The 20,968-nt window shown below is 46.8% G+C and overlaps 1 protein-coding gene across 1 annotated transcript in view; it reads left to right on the top strand.

Annotated features, from left to right (window-relative positions):
• Window positions 1-20,968, top strand: part of WSCD2 (WSC domain containing 2) — a 78,680-nt gene that overhangs the window by 36,209 nt on the left and 21,503 nt on the right. The window contains exons 3-4 of the mRNA XM_083454032.1: window positions 7,052-7,166; window positions 11,963-12,147. Of these exons, the coding sequence (XP_083310158.1) occupies window positions 7,052-7,166; window positions 11,963-12,147 (300 nt within the window). The remainder of the gene's footprint in view (window positions 1-7,051; window positions 7,167-11,962; window positions 12,148-20,968) is intronic.

Genomic DNA, 20,968 nt, shown 5'->3' with positions numbered 1-20,968 from the left:
AGCTGGCTGGCACTGCTATGACACTGAGCTCCCAGGCAGCAGGCTGGGGACAGTGTTTGGGGTGGGGGAGATCCAGAAAGGAGATATCACACACCATTGCTGCTCCTCTTTTGGTTGTGGATAGGAGTTGCTGCCTCTCCAGTCACCCCTGAGGGAGAATATTCCCAGGGGTGTCTTACCCATAGAGGCTAGTAGTAGTAGTAGTAGTAGTAGTAATAATAATAATAATAATAATAATAATAATAATAATAATAATAATATTTTATTTATACCCCGCCCTTCCCGGTTCAAAAACCGGACTCAGGGTAGCTAACAACAAATTTAAAACACTTTAAAACACTTAATTATAAAAGCAGCATAAAGTACAATATAAAAGCATAACAATAAAAATCAAAAATCAATTAGATTATCCCCAGGGCTGGCTGGCTGAATTAGTCCTACTTGGGCCAGTGAGGAGGTCAGGGGAGAATTAGCTGTGGGGTCTCAGAGCGGGTGATCTTCATAAAAGGGGAGGTGGAGGGAAGAGAAGGGAAATAAAAGATCAGGCTGGATTCAAATTAAAGGCCAGGTGGAATAGCACTGTCTTACAGGCCTGACGGAAGGAGGTTAAATCCTGGAGGGCCCTAGTCTCATGGGACAGAGCATTACACTAGGTCGGAGTCATCACTGAAAAGGCCCTGGCCCTGGTGGAGGATAGTAGTGCAGGGTGCCGGGGTGCCAAGTTCTGGAGGGTGCCAGGGAAGAGGTGGAGGCTGGACGCGGCACCTCCTGGCACCAGCTCACCGCCCTCGCCCGCCATGCAGCGCCATGCCCTGAGCCTCTGTCTGCCCTGACCACCGTGGCACAAAGCGACCAGCTGATCCGGGAGGTGCTGCGTCCAGCCTCCGCCTCTTCCCTGCCGGAGGAGCCGCCCTCCAGCTGCTGTCCGCCTCCTCCAGCCCCACCGGCAGATCCATCCTCCCTAAAAAAGCTCTGGGAAATGGGGGTGGGGGTGGGGGGTGGGAGGCGCCGGAGGAAGCTTTGCACCACGGCGTCGGATATGCTTAAGATGGCCCTGAATGTTCCTCTTCCAGTGCCTGCTTCTCTTCAGCCTCCCCTTTTCTCCCCTTTCTCATGCCATCTCAGGCAATAGGGGCAGAGGTGGTGGGGTATGCAGGCCCTAGCTGCTCCTCCCCCCCGCCCCCCCTTGCCACTAGCCTTGGCCACTGGCAAAAAATATTGGGCTGCTCCAGAGCTTTGCTGCTTCTTCCCAGGAGACAGGGACCAAGATCAGCTGGCCTTCGATATCACTTGAAAGCAGCTTTGAACACAGGAAGAGATGACTGGAGATATGTGGTGCTCCACTAGGGGTGGGGTGGGGATTCAGCTCTGTTCACATTTCAGTAACGTGAGCTTACCCGATTTGCTCTCGCTGAAAAGATACACGCAAAGCGAAAAATTCATTTCTCCTTTAAAAGCCACACTCCTCAAAGTTCAAACCTGTCCCTGTCTTCTGCCATCACCTGCCCCATCATTGCTGCTTCCTCCTTGGAGGTCCAAAGGGCCTCATCCTGGACAGTCGCTGGGCAGGGTCTTCTGAGAGCCACGCTCAATTTGGGTCCTTTGCTGTGTGCTAGTGTGACGTGACTGGAGTCCAGCAAAGAGATGGGAGGCGGAAGGGGGCGTTAAGACGTGGGGAATATTGTGCTAGCTTTCCTCACTGTTATATATTTAGTACAGTATTTATTTATATGCCGCTCGGTTGTTTGAAAAAATCTCAAAGCAGTTTATGAGAAAGGGGGGGGGGACCCCAATAAAATTATTGCTAATAAAGATGAACAACAACGATTTGAAACTTTTGAAAAGTTAGAATAATGGTAGGCTAAATAAAGCTAAACTATGGGTGGGCTTGTCCAAACAAAAGTGTTTTAGCATGCGCCAAAAAGCGTGATGAAGGCACCTGCCTGATGTCCAAAGGCAGGGAGTTCCACAGTGTACAAATGCTGCCACACTGAAATATTGATTTCTTTCAGCTGCACAACAGGCATTGTGTGGCACCTGGAACTGTGCCAGTTCTGCCAATCGACACAGTCGAGTGGGCATATATGGAGTTCACGCTGCTTGAATTTCTGTCCCGTTTTCTAACATGTCTTTCACACTGCAGGACCTGCTGTGTTGTGGAACTGTGGCTTGTTGATCTGTCTACTGGCATGTTGCGTGAATTGTCATTCACTCCCAGTAGGCACAACAACAAATGTCACTGGGCTTTGCTGCTACTTGACTGCGTTTTCCACACATGCCTGCTTCTGCCCTTCCTGTGATTTCGCCCATGAAAACAGCAGGAAAGGACCCTGTGCTGTTTGTTGTTGTTTAGTCATGTCTGACTCTTCGTGACCCCATGCACCAGAGCACGCCAGGCACTCCTGTCTTCCACTGCCTCCCACAGTTTGGTCAAACTCATGCTGGTAGCTTCGAGAACACTGTCCAACCATCTCGTCCTCTGTCGTCCCCTTCTCCTTGTGCCCTCCATCTTTCCCAACATCAGGGTATTTTCCAGGGAGTCTTCTCTTCTCATGAGGTGGCCAAAGTATTGGAGCCTCAGCTTCAGGATCTGTCCTTCCAGTGAGCACTCAGGGCTGATTTCCTTCAGAATGGATAGGTTTGATCTTCTTGCAGTCCATGGGACTCTCAAGAGTCTCCTCCAGCGCCATAATTCAAAAGCATCAATTCTTCGGTGATCTGCCTTCTTTATGGTCCAGCTCTCACTTCCATACATCACAACTGGAAAAACCATAGCTAGAACTATACGGACCTTTGTTGGCAAGGTGATGTCTCTGCTTTTTAAGATGCTGTCTAGGTTTGTCATTGCTTTTCTCCCAAGAAGCAGGCGTCTTTTAATTTCGTGACTGCTGTCACCATCTGCAGTGATCATGGAGCCACCGCTTTATTCCCGATGTTTTTCGGGCTAAGGGGGCTGCAAACATAGTTTCCTTTCCTGGATCCCAATAACATGGAAATGGACACTAAGCACTAATTGTTTTCCATTAGTTTTCCTGAAGTGAATTTCATTTCATGTGAATGGACATCTTCTTCTTTCGCGATCCCTTGTAGCGGAGTAAGATTGTCTTCCATAAACACGGTTTTAACAGTGAGTGCGTAAGTGATTGTGGAGGCCAATTTTGGATCCACACATCCTTCCACAGTGGGGACATAGGTTTCCGGGCGGCAGTTGATCACGGTGTGGATTTGCCAAGCGTGCCTTCCTCTTAGCACGTTTCTCCTTTGCGTCCTGAGTTCAAGTGTCTTCAAAGCTCATGACACCTTTGGTAAAGGCTGTTCTCCAACTGGAGCGCTCGCAGGCCAGTGTTTCCCAGTTGTCAGTGTTTATACTACATTTTTTTTTTTAGATTTGCCTTGAGACAGTCTTTAAAACTCTTTTGTTAACCACCAGCATTACGCTTTTCATTTTTAAGTTCAGAATAGAGTAGTTGCTTAATGAGGAAATCAGGATTACATTTACATGGCAGTGAATTCCATTTGCACAATGTGTTAATTTCCCACATTATCTCTGAACTTTCGCACAACGTAAATGCTTCTTCTTGAATATAGCACAAGTTTAGCACTCGTTTCCATATTATTTGCAAACAGATTCCCCACCCTACCCCCCAGAAGGAAATGACACAGAAACGAGCATGACACTGCGCTATATTCCACAAGTGGCTTTTACATCGTGTGAAAGCTCAAATATAAAGTACAGTGGTGCCCCGCAAGACGAATGCCCCGGAAGACGTAAAACTCGCAAGACGAAAGAGTTTTCCATTTTCTGAGTTGCTTCGCAAGACGGATTTCCCTATGGGCTTGCTTTGCAAGACGAAACGTCTTGCGCCTTTTTTTAAAAAACCGCCAATGCATTCCTATGGGAAACCGTAAATACACATTGGTGCTTCGCAAGACGAAAAAACTCATAGAATGAAAAAACTCGCAGAAAGAATTGATTTCGTCTTGCGAGGCACCACTGTAGAGCTTGACAGTCAGAGAAAAGTCATGAAAATGGAATAAACTGCTGTGTGAATAGAGCCGGAGAACATAGCCCTCCAGATGTTTTGGCCTACAACTCCCATGATCCCTAGCTAGCAGGACCAGTGGTCAGGGATGATGGGAACTGTCTCAAAACATCTGGAGGGCCTCCTCTGCTTTGCGGGTCCCTTCCAGTTCTATATTTCTGTGATTCCGAGGGTGGCTCAGCAGGTGATATTTTCACAGCTTCCTGCCTCTGGCAATTTCTGTCCTAATCAGTAAGACTTCAGGTTCCTTGTCAGGCCATATTAACAGGCATGGCTTTAACAGATTACAGAACAGCTGACTGCCCACCTGGCACTTGGAGAGGAATGTCCTCCCCTCCTTCCCCCCCCTTAATAGGCGTAAGAAATGGCAGTAGCTACGCTTCACTGAACAAACAGCCTGAGCGATGCGCACTGCCGAAGTTTCTGCCCAACAGACCCCCGCTGCATTCTTTATTGCATCCAAGGGGGTGGTTGGGAGGGTTGGAGGAACTGGAGATGGGAAAATGAAGCTTCGCTTGAGCTGCTGTTTCAGGGACAAGAAATTCCAGCCATAGCTGCAAGCCTCCTCATTGCCACCAACTGCGCTGGACTATAGAGTGAGCCACCCCCAGGAAGGGGGGTCTTCTCTGCCAACCAGCCAGGATCATACTGACTCAAGTGGCAAAGCTGACTTCTGCCTGGTTGTCTCGATAGGAAACTTGAAACCCACCAGTTTCCACCCTGGTCCTGCCTTTTCACTTTAGGCTACTTTACAGAGAGCACAGAAAATGTATATTGTGTATCTGGCCAGAGATGATGATGATGATTGTTAAGTTGTGGGTGAACATATCAGACGACACAGCGATTCTTCAAACAGCTTTTGTTTATTCAGAGGCCAGAACAGAACTGAACTGAAGGGCTCAGTCAGCCTGCTTATATAGAGCTCCAGTACCACGTAACTGTAACAACTTTCTAAAACTATCCAATCACTGAACGTCACTTTTGATCCCTTATTTGCATAACTATCTACAGTATCCCCCTGCTGGCCCAGGGTGAGAACTTCAGTACATAACAATGATGATGATGATGATAAATTTTATTTATACCCTGCCCTCCCCAGCCAAGGCCGGGCTCAGGGCAGCTAACAACCAATAATAAAAACAAGTTGATTGAAATACAACTTAAAAAACAAGATTAAAATACAACATTAAAACATTAAAATGCAGCCTCATCACAGGAGGAGAAAGGAAAAAGAAAGAGGGGGAGGGAATCAAATTGATTCCAAGCCAAAGGCCAGGCGGAACAACTCTGTCTTACAGGCCCTGCAGAAAGAAATCAGATCCTGCAGGGCCCTGGTCTCATGAGGCAGAGCATTCCATCAGGCCGGAGCCAGTGCTGAAAAGACCCTGGCTCTGGTTGAGGCTAATCTTACTTCCTTAGGGCCCAGGACCTCTAGGGTGTTGCTATTTATGGACCTTAAGGCTTTTCAAGACTCACCGGGAAGGTGGTGGACTCTCCTTCAGAACGTTTGCAAACTGGAACACTCACTTCTGGGTTTGCGTTGTTCGGGAGCCAAAATGTTTGGCTCGCAAGGCGTTCAGCTTCCGAGGTACAATACAACTGTAGATTATGTTTGGTGTCGCTTCCGACTCTACAATTATACGAATCCGATTCCATGCTTTAAGCCTATAGATCAGAGATGCTGTTTCGTTGTGATTTCGTTGTGCTGCTAGTTCAAAAGAATCCCGTGCCACTTCCTCCCTGCCAAAAGGCAGCGAGGCATCGTATCGTGACCGATGTCTGCTTTTGGGCAAGTTGTACACAACAATGGATAATTTCTTCCCTGAAAGTTGTTCAAGGCTCATTTCTGAAAAAGGAAATACAGAAATCTGGGACACGGCAGCATTGCTAAATGCCTGATCTCTCCCCAGGCGCTGGGGCGGCTGTGCTAAGGACCATGCTCTCCTCACAATCCCTTTAAGAGCAGCCTCCCCCGTGACTTTCTCAGTAGCAAACGAGAGTTCCTATTGAAGAAGCAGTGCTGCCTCTGCTCTCAGGCACCCAGTGTATCGTGTGTCGCTAAGCGGAACGGATGCAGCAACTCAGGTTATCGTGGCTGAACGTTAAACTCTGTCTTTGAATGCTCTGAGGGGGCTTAGCAAAAGTGGAAGATCGAGGCGGTGGCAAAAAATGGCTGCGAAAAGGGACTTAGTGCCTGTACGACACGCGTCAAACGGCTCTTGTCCAGTCCATTACCAAGCCTCGGCTCTACTTCCACAGCTAGAGGCAGCAGGGCTACTGAATCCCAGTTACTGGAAACCCTGGGAGAGGAGATGACTCAATAATAATAATAATAATAATAATAATAATAACAATTTATTTATACCCCGCCCATCTGGCTGAGTTTCCCCAGCCACTCTGGTCGGCTCCCAATCAAGTGTTAAAAACAATACAGCGTTAAATATTAAAAACTTCCCTGAACAGGGCTGCCTTCAGATGTCTTTTAAAGATAAGATAGCTGCTTATTTCCTTCACATCTGATGGGAGGGTGTTCCACAGGGTGGGTGCCACTACCGAGAAGGCCCTCTGTCTGGTTCCCTGTAGCTTTGCTTCTCGCAATGAGGGAACCGCCAGAAGGCCCTTGGCGCTGGATCTCAGTGTCCAGGCTGAACGATGGGGGTGGAGAAGCTCCTTCAGGTATACTGGGCCGAGGCCATTTTGGGCTTTAAAAATCAGCACCGACACTTTGAATTGTGCTCGGAAACGTACTGGGAGCCAGTGCTCTTGCTGGTTTTGCTTTGGGGCTCCTGGTTGGCCGCTGTGAGAACAGGATTGGCCTGATCCGGCATGTTCTTCTGAGGTGCATGAGGAGGGACACTGCCCTGATTTCCCCGAATAAAAAAATGTGAAGCATAAAGAATGATTTTGGTTGTTTGTGGTGTCCCTCAACAAGGGCCAGTGACACCAGTAGTGGGAAATTAAATTGAAATTAAGAACAGCTCCTTTTAACACCTGTCTCCCTTTCACAGCAAAATACATCGGCTGTTACGTCGACAACACCCACCGGAGAGCCCTGCGCGGAGTGTCCTTCTTTGACTACAAAAAAATGACATTGTTCCGTTGCCAAGACAACTGCGCCGAACGGTAGGGTGGCGCGAGAGAGCTGGGACTTCATTAATTCCAAGGCATCAAATGTATTTCTCTCCTGTCAGCTCCGGAGGCTCGACTCTTTCCCCGTGGTTGTTTTTCTTCCTCCCTCACCGCCTCCCAATAATTTTGAAAGATTGATTTTTTTTCCCTCACTGGGGGGAAAAAGGCAAGGCCTCATTTGCAGTGGAATGGCCTTCTCTCGAGAAGACGGGGAGCCTAGAAACTCTGGCGAGAGGAACCTGCAGTAGCTGCGGAAAAAGAGTAGGGAACCATTTTAAGTCATGGCTTCTTCCCCCAGAGAATTCTGGGAGCTGTGGCTTTTGTTGAGTTGTCGAGAGGCCCCTGTTCTTCTTGCAGAGCTATGATTCCTGGGGCACTTAAGCAAGTCCGTCTCCCTCCCCAGGGAACTCTGAAATTGTGGCTCTGGAAGGGGAAGAGGGGTCTTCTAACAACTGAAGGAGCAAAGGTCACAGGCAAGGCTCAGTTGGGAGATCAGGATCAAAAGAGGCCATATTTACACCATGATGCTACTTTAAACAGTCACGACATCCTCCAGAGAACCATGGGAGCTGAGAGTTTTTACCAGACCCCTGTTCCCCTCAGAGAGCTGTAATTCCCGGAATGGTTTAACAACCAATTCCTCTCCACAGGGAACTCTTGAAATTGTAGTTCTGGGAGGGAAACAGCGGTCTCTTAACAAATATCAGCATCTTTAGCAAATGACAGCTCCCGGGCTTCTCTGGGGGAAGCCATGACTGGTATTCACAGAATCACAGAATCATAAAATTGTAGAGTTGGAAGGGACCCCAAGGGTTATCTAGTCCAACCCGCTGCAATGCAGGAAACTTTTGCCCAACGTGGGGCTCGAACCCACAACCCTGAGATTAAGAATCTCGTGCTTTACCAACTGAGCTATCCCAAGTCTATAGTGCTTTAAACGTATGATGGGAACGTGGTCTCTGTGGACCTTTCACACCAGCTTGGGGTGCCAAGAGAGAGTTTAGCCAGTGGCAGAAACATGGTTAGGGTCTGCTTTCCCTAAAATCTCATTTTGCAGAAGCAAAGGCCAAAGATTGATTGGCAAATGGCGAAGGACGAGGGAAACTGGAGTCCAATGACACCAGGAGTGGCAAAGGACCTGCTTCCCTGGTGTGGAGAAATGTGAGTGAGGATGTAGCTAACTTCTCAGATGTGGGATTCTGGGTTAAAAGAAAACATCTCTGGAGCCTTTCCCGCCTTGTTTTTCTAGACCAGGAGCTACCCATATCACTAGTACCTGCTTGGTCTCTTTTACTTATCGCTTCAATTGCAGAACACACATCATACTGGCTTCCTCAACCTGCCTAGCCTTTAAGTAATGTGTTCGTGTCCCACTCTATGATCTATAAGGCACGTGGAGATTTTTTTCTCTTGAAAAGTGATGCTTCCTCCTGCTCGCTTTGAGTAAATCATTCGGCGCCGAGTGCCAAGAAGCAACCCAAATTGCTTCTTTGCACAGACGACATCTGTGCAGCAAGAACTGCAACAGGAAATGGGCCCAATGGACATTTGGCCCAAGACAATTCCATTTCAAATATGAATTAATTATCGTGGATTGTTTTTCTTTGCCTGCCTCCAGAGATTTTAGGGCTATCGTACATGGTTTTCTTCTCCCCACCACACACCCATTTTTCTCCTCACAACAACCCAGTGAGGTAGGCCAGGCTGAGGGATGGTGGGTGGTCTTGGCTCATCATTTTGTTTTGTGCTAAACTGTTTCACAGTCAGGTCTTTGAGGGTCTCAAAGAGTTGGGCTCAGTAGGGAAACTGAGAATGACTCAGTTGTGAACGTCCACCCATAATTTTATTTCTGTGCCACCTTTCCAAAGTTAAAAGCGTCTTACAACATGTAAAAGAAATACATAACTACAAACATAACAAAAATACAGTGGTACCTTGAGTTAAGTACTTAATTCGTTCTGGAGGTCCGTTCTTAACATGAAACTGTTCTCAACCAGAAACACCACTTTAGCTAATGGGGCCTCCTGTCGCCGCCGCACCACTGGAGTACAATTTCTGTTCTTATCCTGAAGCAAAGTTCTTAACCTGAAGCACTATTTCTGGGTTAGTGGAGCCTGTAACCTGAAGTGTATGTAACCTGAAGCATATGTAACCTGAAGCGTATGTAACCCGAGGTACCACTGTAGTCATAAACAAAACATTTAAAAAGTACACAACCAATTTGAACAATTTCAACAAAAATCGTAGGATTCAAAATAAAGATACCAAAAATTAACAGCGTCCCCCGAACCCCTAAACAATACCCAAGCCCAAGATTTTGAGAAAGGACCTGCAGATGGGGGATACAGATTCAAACAGCCATGTGATGGGGGGAGAAGGTTTTCAACCCTCCCCTCTTGTTATTTTCCCAGTGAACACAGTCCCCCCCCCCAGCTGCTATTTGTGTCCATGACAACGGGAGCTTTCCCTGCAATGCAAATAGCATCTTCAGAGGACCAATTTCCAGCAGGACTGTAGCGAGGACACTGGGTGTATAGGATAGCTGGTATCTGTCTGGTATCTGTTGCTGGACCATGGTGCAGGTCGGTCTCCTCCTCACAGCCTTAACTGGTATAATGGGACTCTTGAGGATGATGGAGGATAGCAAGGGGTGGAGGTCAGTGCACAGGAACCAGAGCAGCAGGACCCATCACTAGAGGGTCCCCTGTCTCCCCGAACACAGCAGGCTCTGAGGCCTATGGAACAGCAGGAGGAGCACTCTCGGAAACTGAGGCAGGCAATGGCCCACAGCCCAGCTCTCTAACTGGCCAGGTGTCTTCCTTCCTTTGGCTCCCAGTACGTTTCTGAGCACAATTCAAAGTGTTGGTGCTGACCTTTAAAGCTCTAAACGGCCTCGGTCCAGTATACCTGAAGGAGCGTCTCCACCCCCCATCGTTCTGCCTGGTCACTGAGGTCCAGCACCAAGGGCCTTCTGGCGGTTCCCTCACTGCGAGAAGCCAAGTTACAGGGAACCAGGCAGAGGGCCTTCTAGGTAGTGGCGCCCACCCTGTGGAACGCCCTCCCATCAGATGTCAAAGAGAAAAACGACTACCAGACTTTTAGAAGACATCTGAAGGCATCCCTCTTTAGGGAAGCTCTTAATGTTTAACAGACTACTGTACTTTAATACTTTGTTGGAAGCCGCCCAGAGTGGTTGGGGAAACCCAGTCAGATGGGTGGGGTGTAAATTATTATTATTATTATTATTATTATTATTATTATTATTATTATTATTTGTACTAGGGATGGGGAATATGTCACTAAGGATGGAATTTTCTAAATATACTTGATATTGAGGACAGGCCCCAACCCACCCTGCCCCAAAATCCCTGTCTTGCTGCTTAATCTCAACAAGAGAGTCCCCATCTGGTTTACTAAAAATACAAACAATTATTGCTTATTATCTTCATTATTATACATATAATGCTCTATGCCTATTAGGATTACTGGTTCATATAGGGTCCTGATTCAGTTTGGATCAGTACGGACCTGATTTAACCAGATTCAGACCCCAAAATCTGAATCAAAATTCAGCGATCCCAATCTTCAGTGGTCAGTACCGCCTCGGATTACAGGGGAAACTTCCCGGTGTCCCAGGAAAGGAATTTTGTGAGGCAAAGGCCTCCAGGGACAGTAGAATGTGTTCCCCCATAAAAAGCAACATTGACACACAACTCCCTGCCAGGGCCGGCCCAGGGCATTTTGCCACCTGAGGCAAAACTGAAAATAACACCCTGCGCAATTTCCTCTTCCACAAGTCCCGCACTGCCACGGCCAGCTCCTCCTCCTGCTACTGCCCAAGGAGACTGGGGACGGGTCAGGGAAGGCCTGGGGCACTAGGAGAGGAGAAAAAGGAGGCTGAGAAGGGCAGGTGGAGGAGGAGGAGACAGCCCAGAAGTCCAAGAGGCAGTGAGTGCCAAGCTTCTCAGAGGCTGGATCTGCTACCCCTCCAAGCTACCAGGAGCTTAATACCTGGGGCGAAGGCTTCACCAACCCCCACAGGTGGTCCAGCCCTGCTCCCCGCGCATAGAAAGCAGTTCCCAACTTCCGTGTGCAGGCAGCCTTTCCATGGTGAGGCAGTTACGGTGGAAGCACCCCTCGCCTGATTGCTATCTGCACAAAGACGGCTTAGCCATGTTCAAAGAACAGCTGATAAAGCTCTTGGACGTGGCTGAGATGGGAACGTTAATGTGTTTAATTAGAGGGAAACCATTAGTGACATTTGTTAAGGATTGGACATTTCTTATGGACTTTTTGCATGTGAAAAGAGAAAATGAACTTGTAATACCTGTATGTGAAGATTGGGAAAATACTGGCTTATAGCAGATAGAATGGTTAGATTTTAAGGAATGAATATCATACGTAGCGGCAGCAAAGAGAGCCAGAAGTCCTTTTATTTTTCTTCTTTGTTTCCCCCCCCTCTTTCTTTTCCTTTTTTCTCACTTTCTCTCTCTTTAGCTTTCTCCTTTTCTTGTCTTTCCTTCCTTCTGACTTTGTTCTCTTTCAAGACTAAGCAGCTGTTTTATCTCAGCATATTATAAAAAGGAGGACATCCTTTACCTGCAAAGTGGCCAATTTCTAGGTGGGCTGCGCAGCATGAGATTTCGGAAGCTGCTGTTCAGCACCAAGGACAGCTGCACAAACGTTCAGCTTTCGGGTAGCCAAGTCCCCCGCAATGAATCTGAACACAGGCCGCCACTACCACCACCAAAACCTCCAAACAAAATGCTCTCTCTCCCTCTCCTTTCCAGGGGTTACCTCTTCGCAGGCCTAGAGTTTGGGGCCGAATGCTATTGTGGCCACAAGATCCAAGCGGCGAACGTCAGTGATTCCGAATGCAACATGGAGTGTAAGGGAGAAAAGAACAACATTTGTGGTGGGGTGAACCGACTCTCAATCTACCGCCTGGAGTTGGCCCAAGAGTCTGCAAGGAGGTGTAAGTATTGACTTGTTTGGGATCGAGAACTAGGGTGGCCCAAGGGAGCAGAGCCTGGGGCTCATGGCACTGAGATCAAGGTGTCCTAATAGCTCAAGGGAAGTAACTCTGATGCTGTTGGCTATTAGGGATGTGTAGGGATGTGTCTTGCAGAACACTAGACCAGGGGTCCCCAAACTAAGGCCTGTGCGCTGAATAAGGCCTGAGGGACTTGTTTATTCAGCCCGCTCTGACCTGGAATTGTGCTGGAAATAGTGTGTGCGCATGCGTATGGGCATGTGCTCCCCCGCCCTCTGGCCCGTCGCACAATCTGCGCTGGAGACACCAGCCCGAGGCGCAGTAGGTTTGCTGACCCCTGCACTAGACCTTCCACCCTGTACCCTCACAACAGCTGCAGCTACATACCCTCTGGTATTTTTAAGGTGAAGGGACCCCTGACAATTAGATCCAGTCGTGGCCGACTCTGGGGTTGCAGCGCTCATCTCGCTTTATTGGCCGAGGGAGCCGGCGTACAGCTTCTGGGTCATGTGGCCAGCATGACTAAGCCACTTCTGGCAAACCAGAGCAGTGCACGGAACGCTGTTTACCTTCCCGCCGGAGTGGTACCTATTTATCTACTTGCACTTTGACATGCTTTTGAACTGCTAGGTTGGCAGGAGCAGGGACCGAGCAACAGGAGCTCACCCCGTTGCGGGGAGTTGAACCGCCGACCTTCTGATCAGCAAGTCCTAGGCTTTGTGGTTTAACCCACAGCACCACTCGCATCCCCTGGTAATTTTACTAGACTGTTAAAAAAAAAAGGTAAAGGATCCCATGATGGTTAAGTCCAGTCAAGGCGACTATGGGGTTGCGGCGCTCATCTCGCTTTCAGGCCAAGGGAGCTGGTGTTTGTCCACAGACAGCTTTCCAGGTCATGTGGCCAGCAAGACTAAACCGCTTCTGGCACAACAGAACACCGTGATGGAAACCAGAGTGCACGGAAACACTGTTTACTTACCAGCCGCAGGGGTACCTATTTATCTACTTGCACTGGCGTGCTTTCGGACTGCTAGGTTGGCAGGAGCTGAGGCAGAGCAACAGGAGCTCACCCTGTCATGGGGATTCAAACTGCCAACCTTCTGATTCGCAAGCCCAAGAGGGTCATTGTTTTAGACCACAGCACCACCTGCATCCCTTACCTTACCTTTACTAGGCTGCAGTTAAACTATGGAACTCGCTCTCCCAGGAGTGCATTGTGATGGCTCTATGTTCTGCCTCCATGGTTGGAGACAGTTAAGCTTCTGATTAACAGTTGCTGTAAATCATAGGCAAGAAGAGAACTCTTGTGCCTGGATCCTGCTTGCTGGTTTCCTACATCCACCAGGCTGGACACTGTGGGAACAGGACTCTGGACTTGATGGGCCATTGGCCTGATCCAGCTAGCTCTGTGTTCTTATTTTCACAAGGACTAGAAAGCTTGGGTTTCAAAACCAAGACGGAGGTTCTTTGGATGCTGCGCCATGATCTCAAATCCTACACGTGACGTGCATTTGTGAACACTGGCAATCTACAGCCTTGGATAATCGGGATTGGAAAACGTGAAGGTGTTTGTGGGAGGGAAGGAATCCCTCCCAGAGCACTCTCAGCCGACCAATTGAGTGCAATGCAGGGAAAGGAAGGCCTAGGTGCTTGAGCTGCCTTAATGAGTTTGAAATGGGCTTTTGATCTCTTCCCTGCTCTCAAAGGCTTTCCTGCATCTCGCCTCTAATTTTGCATTCATTGCGTTCCTCCCTGTCTTCTGTAGTTAAGGAGGTGGGCCGGGTGGCTCATTAGCTGGTGCTTAAATGTCAAAAGCAGAGAAGAGAATCCAGGCAAGCAGGGGAAGGTAAGAGATTATGGAGGAACCTTGGTGGGCCGTGGGGCAGCGAGATCAAGCTGGCAACCTGCAGGAGGAAGCACAATTGTCCATAGCAAGCCTGCGAAGGAAAAGGCTATAAAGTGTTTTCACAGTGCCTTTCCTACTTCCTGTGCGCCAGGAGATGGACGCCTCTTCCAACACCAGAGAGAGAGAGAGAGAGAGAGAGAGAGAGAGAGAAAGAGAGAGAGAGAGATAATCAGAAAATGATGGGGGAATGGCATTTTCTGCATTCCCCTTTGGTGGAAAGAGGAACCTGGCTCTCACCCTCAGTTTGCCTGGCAGTCTGGCACTCGCTTCCCCATGGAATGTGAGGGCAGGCAAAGGCACTGGGTGCAAGGAGCACTCCGGCTGCAGCAACCCTCCAATCCCATTCTTGGAAGCACCGTCGATCCTGCTAATTGGGGTTTTTTAACTGGGGTAAACTACAGGCGCGTGCTAGAGATGAGAAACTGCGAAAACTAACCCAGCTACAAGGATTTAAAAGGTTTGGATTGAGAGGGGATTTCATTCGGTGAAAGAGACGGTGCAGTTTTTCTCTACGTTTATGATATGGCAACCCTCCCTGGAATGCAATCTACACGTACAAGTGAGAAAGGAAGAAACTGGAATGTAAATTTGGAATTTAACAAAACTGGAACTGCGTGCGTGAAAGAAAGGAACTGAGAGGGAGGGGGGGGGACGCTATGCTTTGAAAATATGCAGCAAAGTCCTCCCAAACCATTATTCATAAAGGAATGTGTTTGAGATAAGGACAATTGGCCATAAATCAGTGGCAGGGAAGAAAGGAGTCTACCAGCTGCGGGAATAGAAGCTTTCAGATTAACTATTTGCAGTCTGGATTCAGACCGTTCTTCCTAGGCTGGAGAAATGGCGAAGATGGCTTGTTTACTGGAAGCCAAATCACAGGATGAAGTGATGCAGTGACTTTTGGAAACTGTGAGATAACCACTTCTCCCAAGGTGTGGCGGGAACCATCAAAAGTTGTAGGAAGGAAGGATAAAACACCATATATAGATGGGGAAACATAATGGGGGGGGGGACTTGTCATGTGCAGGAAAGAATAAGGATTACAGAGTTCCTCACTTGAAACTTTATAAATTACCTGACATAACAACACGAGCGAAACCACAATATTGTAGCTGTCATATAAGGGGTTATTATATCTGAATGGAATACAATGGAAATTATTAAGATTTTGGAATGCAGAAAAAATGTAGAAGAATGAAGCCAGCAAATCTAGCAGCGAATCTTCGCAGCGTTTTGAAACAAAAGCCCCTGCGTTTTGCACCCCCAATTTCATGAGATCTCTGACAGTAGTGGTAGTTCTGGGGATCATTTTGACGTTGCATGATTTTGCCTTTAAGGGCAACCCCTGGAAGCATAAGGCATACACATAAGTTGCAGTCTAACCCATTACAAGGGTTGATGCTGGAGGAATAAGTTGGCTTTCTATCTATTGACCCCCCCACTGGTTCAGGTAACCAACAAGTGTTGTTGTGTTACTCCCAACACACACACACACACACACACACACACACACACACACCAGTGCTTTTCAAATTCAAAAATCGAAAGAGGAGCCCATTGGGTCTAACCTTAGTGACTGCTAACGATTGGTGGCCAGTGGCCATGAGAGATTAATTTTAGCTTTTGATTTGTGCAGAGTTCGTGAGAACTGTAGAATTCCCTCGAGAGCGAAAGAGAGCTAAAGAGGGAGAGATCAATAGCGGAGAGCTGTGGTTTGGCATATAAGCGGCGAAAGAGGAGCTATGGCAGCTTGCTTAGAAATATTCCGGATGTTGGTGACAGATGCAATTTTCCAAATGACAGGAATAAGAATTTCCGTTGGCTTCATGGCTTATAGCGCTGTTAAAGAACTTGGACAAATAAACTGGAAGGGGGTCGGTTTTTTCTTCATTATATTTATTTATTTTCTATACTAAAATTAACATTGCTTAAGATATAAATATAAATTAAATCCCCCATTAACTATGATGATAATGATGATGATTATGATGATTTTATTGTTTATACCCCACCCATCTGGCTGGGTTTCCCCAGCCACTCTGAGTGGCTTCCAGCAATATATATATATAAAAATAATAAAATGTCAGACATTAAAAACTTCCCTGAACAAGGCAGCCTTCAGATGTTTTATAAAAGTTGTGTAATTCTTTATCTCCCTGACATCTGATAAGCAGGCGTTCCACAGGGCAGGCACCACTACCGAGAAGGCCCTCTGCCCGGTTCCCTCAACCTCACTTCTCGCAGTGAGGGAACCGCCAGAAGGCCCTTGGAGCTGGACCTCAGTGTCCGGGCAGAACGATGGGGGTAGAGATGCTCCTTCAGGTATACTGGGCCGAGTGCTTTAAAGGTCAGCACCAACACTTTGAATTGTGCTTTTAGGATTACTATTATAAGGTCTCGGCGGCCGCTCCCAGTCACCAGTCTAGCTGCTGCATTCTGGATTAGTTGTAGTTTCCGAGACACCTTCAAAGGTAGCCTTTGAACAGTATTTCAGGATTCAGAATACATTTCTTCAAAGCACAATATACTCTACAAGAATCTTCTATTTAACGCAATATTCAATCTACTATATAAATATACTCTCGGGTAGTGCCTGTTGCAACCCAGAAATCAGTAGAAACCCCAAAATATTGTGTGTTATTTTAAAAAACTGAATAGTGTCATTTGTGAGTTTTGACCATCAGACCAAAAAAATGGGTAAACTCATCCCACAGACTAATTTTGTTCCGTTGTCTTAAATCAAAACAGCACCCAGAATCCAAACTTTTCTGCAGTGACTCTCTGCTTGTGGAATGCTCTCCCCAGGGAGACTCCTCTGACACCTTCATTACAAATCTTTAGGCAACAGGCAAAAACATTCCTTTTCTCCCAGGCCTATTAAACTGGGGGGGGGGGGGGTGTAATTGTATTTGTTTTGTTTTTTGCCATGTTTTGTATTCTTGTGTTTTTATATTGAAAACCATCCTGTGATCCTCAAATGAAGGGCAGTATAGAAATTCAATAATGAAGAATAAAAAAATTTAACAAATACCTTCACCCCACCTCCATACCGAGTTTGGTGATGATATATTGAGAGTTGGCCTATGCCAACCTATGCCAAAGGACGGGTGAAATCAAGCCAAATTCACGTTTTGGTCCGCCATCTTGATTCAAAATGGCACCCAAATATTGACAAAGTCCATTGCCTCCAGCTTGGGAACGCTTGTGCCAAGTCTGACGACGATATAGCTATTCTGACTTGGTCAGGCACTATCTGGAGTCCTGGTGTTCTGGGCACCACAATCTAAGAAGGATGTTGACAAGCTGGCGAGTGTGCAGAGGTGGGCAACCAAGATGATCAAGGGACTGGAAACCAAGCCTTATGAGGAATGGCTGAAGGAGCTGGGCATGTTTAGCCTGGAAAAGAGGAGACTGCGAGGAGATATGAGAGCCATCTTCAAATATCTGAAAAGCTGTCATGTGGAAGTTGAAGCAAAGTTGTTTTCTGCTTCTCAGGAGGGGAGAACCCAAACAAAGGGAATCAAAGGGCAAGAAAGGAGATTTCAACTGAACATTAGGAAGAACCTTCTGAGTGTTGGAGCTGTTCGACAGTTGGAACAGACCCCCTAGGAATGTTGTGGATTCTCAGTTGTTAGAATTTTTTTAATGGAGGTTGGATGGTCACCTGAAAAAGATCCTTTAGCTGCGATTCCTGCATCGCAGGGGGCTGAATTAGATTATCATTGGGGGTCCCTTCCAACTCTATGATTCCATGGTTTCAGTGGCGACTGAACCTATGCCCCCAAATGGATGAAGCCATGCCAAAGAAATGTTTCAAGCTATCAGTTTGTTTCAAAATGACTCCTGGCGTCCAAACATCGATTATGACTGCCGTCCCCACCTTGGGAAGTTTGGCAACGATAACTTGAGAGGCAGCCAAACCTAAAGAGAACAGATGGACAAAACGCTTTCCAAAAATTTATAGTAGATAATACTAATTTTTCTTTCACATCATTCTTTTTCTTCTTCTATCTCCTATGCCTGGAGCTGCCCAGGATTTTTTAGAAACTAAAAAATATTGTGGTTTTTAAGTGGACGGTGTAATTTGTGAGTTCCACCACACCAAAAATGGAGTAAAGTCATATCAAAGCCACATTTCGGTCTGCCATCTTGAGTCAAAATAGCACCTGGTGTCCAAACACCAACATAGACCCCCATCCTCACCTCTGGGACCATCATGCTGACTCTGTTGATGTGTCAAGATGTGGTTGAAACCTTGTGGGCAGTTAACGCCAAAAGGATGTTTTGGATCACCGTCTTGATTCAAAATGGTGTCTGTTGTCCAAACAGTCACAAAGCCTGCCATCTCACCTCAGGAAATCTTGTGCTAAGTTTGGTGACAATATCTCAAGAGGTGGCGAAACCTATGTCAAAAAACGGATGAAATCACCTCAAACTCCACCATGTTTTGGTCCACCATTTTGATTCAAAATGTCAGCCAATGTCCAAACAGCAACAGAGATTACTGCCCCCCTCATCAACCCTCATACTAAGTTTGGGGAAGATATCTCAAGATATACAGGACGCAGAGAAACTGCATTCCAAAATCTATGTTGTTATTGTTGTTGATGATGATGATGTTTAGTCGTTTAGTCGTGTCCGACTCTTCGTGACCCCATGGACCAGAGCACACCAGGCACTCCTGTCTTCCATTGCCTCCTGTAGTTTGGTCAAACTCATGCTGGTAGCTTCGAGAACACTGTCCAACCATCTCGTCCTCTGTCGTCCCCTTCGCCTTGTGCCCTCCATCTTTCCCAACATCAGGGTCTTTTCCAGGGAGTCTTCTCCTCTCATGAGGTGGCCAAAGTATTGAAGCCTCAGCTTCAGGATCTGTCCTTCCAGTGAGCACTCAGGGCTGATGTCCTTCAGAATGGATAGGTTTGATCTTCTTGCAGTCCATGGGACTCAAGAGTCTCCTCCAGCACCATAATTCAAAAGCATCAATTCTTGGCAATCAGCCTTCTTTATGGTCCAGCTCTCACTTCCATACATCACTACTGGGAAAACCATAGCTTTAACTATACGGACATTGGTCGGCAAGGTGATGTCTCTGCTTTTTAAGATGCTTCAAAATCAAAATGACTCAGTGAATCAGATCCACATTTTGTTTTCTTTAATTCATCTAGCCCTTCTTCAGTTGATCCTGTTTCCCCTTTTAAAAGACCAAACCATTTTATATGGAGTTGGAACTGTTCCACCAGATTCCTGGCTATTTTAAAAATCAACAGATGCCAGAGTGCCAAAAACTGTCTGACTTTCTTTGATCTCTCATTTGAAGAAAGCCATTTGCCAATCTTTACAGAACCAGTATTCTAGATTCGTGAGCTTTAATTATTATTATTTTGAATGGGGTCAATTTTCAACATATTAGTACATTTTAAAAGACCAGAAAAATGGTAATTAAAAAGCTCTCATATCAGTGGATCAATAAATCCTAGGTAATTTAAAAAACAAAACCAGAAATTAACCTACGATGCAATCCTTTGGTGTCTGCTTACATCCCAGTAACCCATAGGATTTTTCACATCTCCCTCTAGAGATGTGCAGTGACCCAAATATTCACCTTGTAGCTGCATCTGTAGCATCTGAATGAAACCTAATCTATTTTGGATCTGCTCTGTCATTCCAGTTCGAGTCGTCATTTGGGTTAAATCTGCAAAGAGGACTGTTCAAATATTATTTCAGGAAGCCTTGATAGAGTTTGATTGGTTAACTCATGAAGCAGTGGCTTGGTTTGTAGCTCCTAAGAAAGGCAGTCCAGATGTTTTGGACCACAACTCCCATCAGTCAGGGAGGATGGGAGTTGTAGTTCAACAACATCTGGAAGATAACACATTGACCACCCCTGCCCAACACTGGCACTTGGGCACCATAGTCCTGTTTGGGTTGGAAGAAACGGGGAGTGCCAAGAGGTATCCTGAAACACAGGGCTAAAGGTTGCCCACCCATGGCCCACAAGTGGGTGGGTAGGGAACTCTGTCAGGGAGGAAATGGTTGGCTTTGTCACATGGTCTCCTGGTTGGTTTCAAATATATTTTTTATATGTTGAGGTGGTGGGTGTGGGGCCCAATGCTTGACCAAATAACACCGGTCTTGAAAGACCTACATTGGCTCCCAGTACGTTTCTGAGCACAATTCAAAGTGTTGGTGCTGACCTTTAAAGTCCTAAACGGCCTCAGTCCAGTATATACGAAGGAGCGACTCCACCCCCATCATTCTACCCGGACACTGAGGTCCAGCGCCGAGGGCCTTCTGGCGGTTCCCTCATTGTGAGAAGCAAAGTTACAGGGAACCAGGCAGAGGGCCTTCTCGGTAGTGGCACCTGCCCTGTGGAACACCCTCCCACCAGATGTTAAAGAGAACAACAACTACCAGACTTTTAGAAGGCATCTGAAGGCAGCCCTGTTTAGAGAAGCTTTTTAATGTTTGATGCATTACTGAATTTTAATATTTTGTTGAAAGCCGCCCAGAGTGGCTGGGGAAGCCCAGCCAGATGGGCAGGGTATAAGGAATAAATTATTATTATTATTATTATTATTATTATTATTATTATTATTATTATTGAGAAACACAACTTTGAAGTCCCCCAAGAGCCTTGCTGGATCAGGCTCATGGCTTTTCTCCAGCCAGAACTCAGTTCCAGTACCTCTGAGGTGGGCATCATTGCCATTACAGTGGTACCTCAGGTTAAGTACTTAATTCGTTCCGGAGGTCTGTTCTTAACCTGAAACTGTTCTTAACCTGAAGCACCACTTTAGCTAATGGGGCCTCCCGCTGATGTCGCACTGCTGCTGCACGATTTCTGTTCTCATCCTGAAGCAAAGTTCTTAACCCAAGGTATTATTTCTGGGTTAGCGG

Source organism: Podarcis tiliguerta, assembly GCF_965153285.1.
Source record: "Podarcis tiliguerta genome assembly, chromosome: 8".
NCBI lineage: Eukaryota > Metazoa > Chordata > Lepidosauria > Squamata > Lacertidae > Podarcis > Podarcis tiliguerta.
This window is presented reverse-complemented; position numbering and strand designations above follow the sequence as displayed.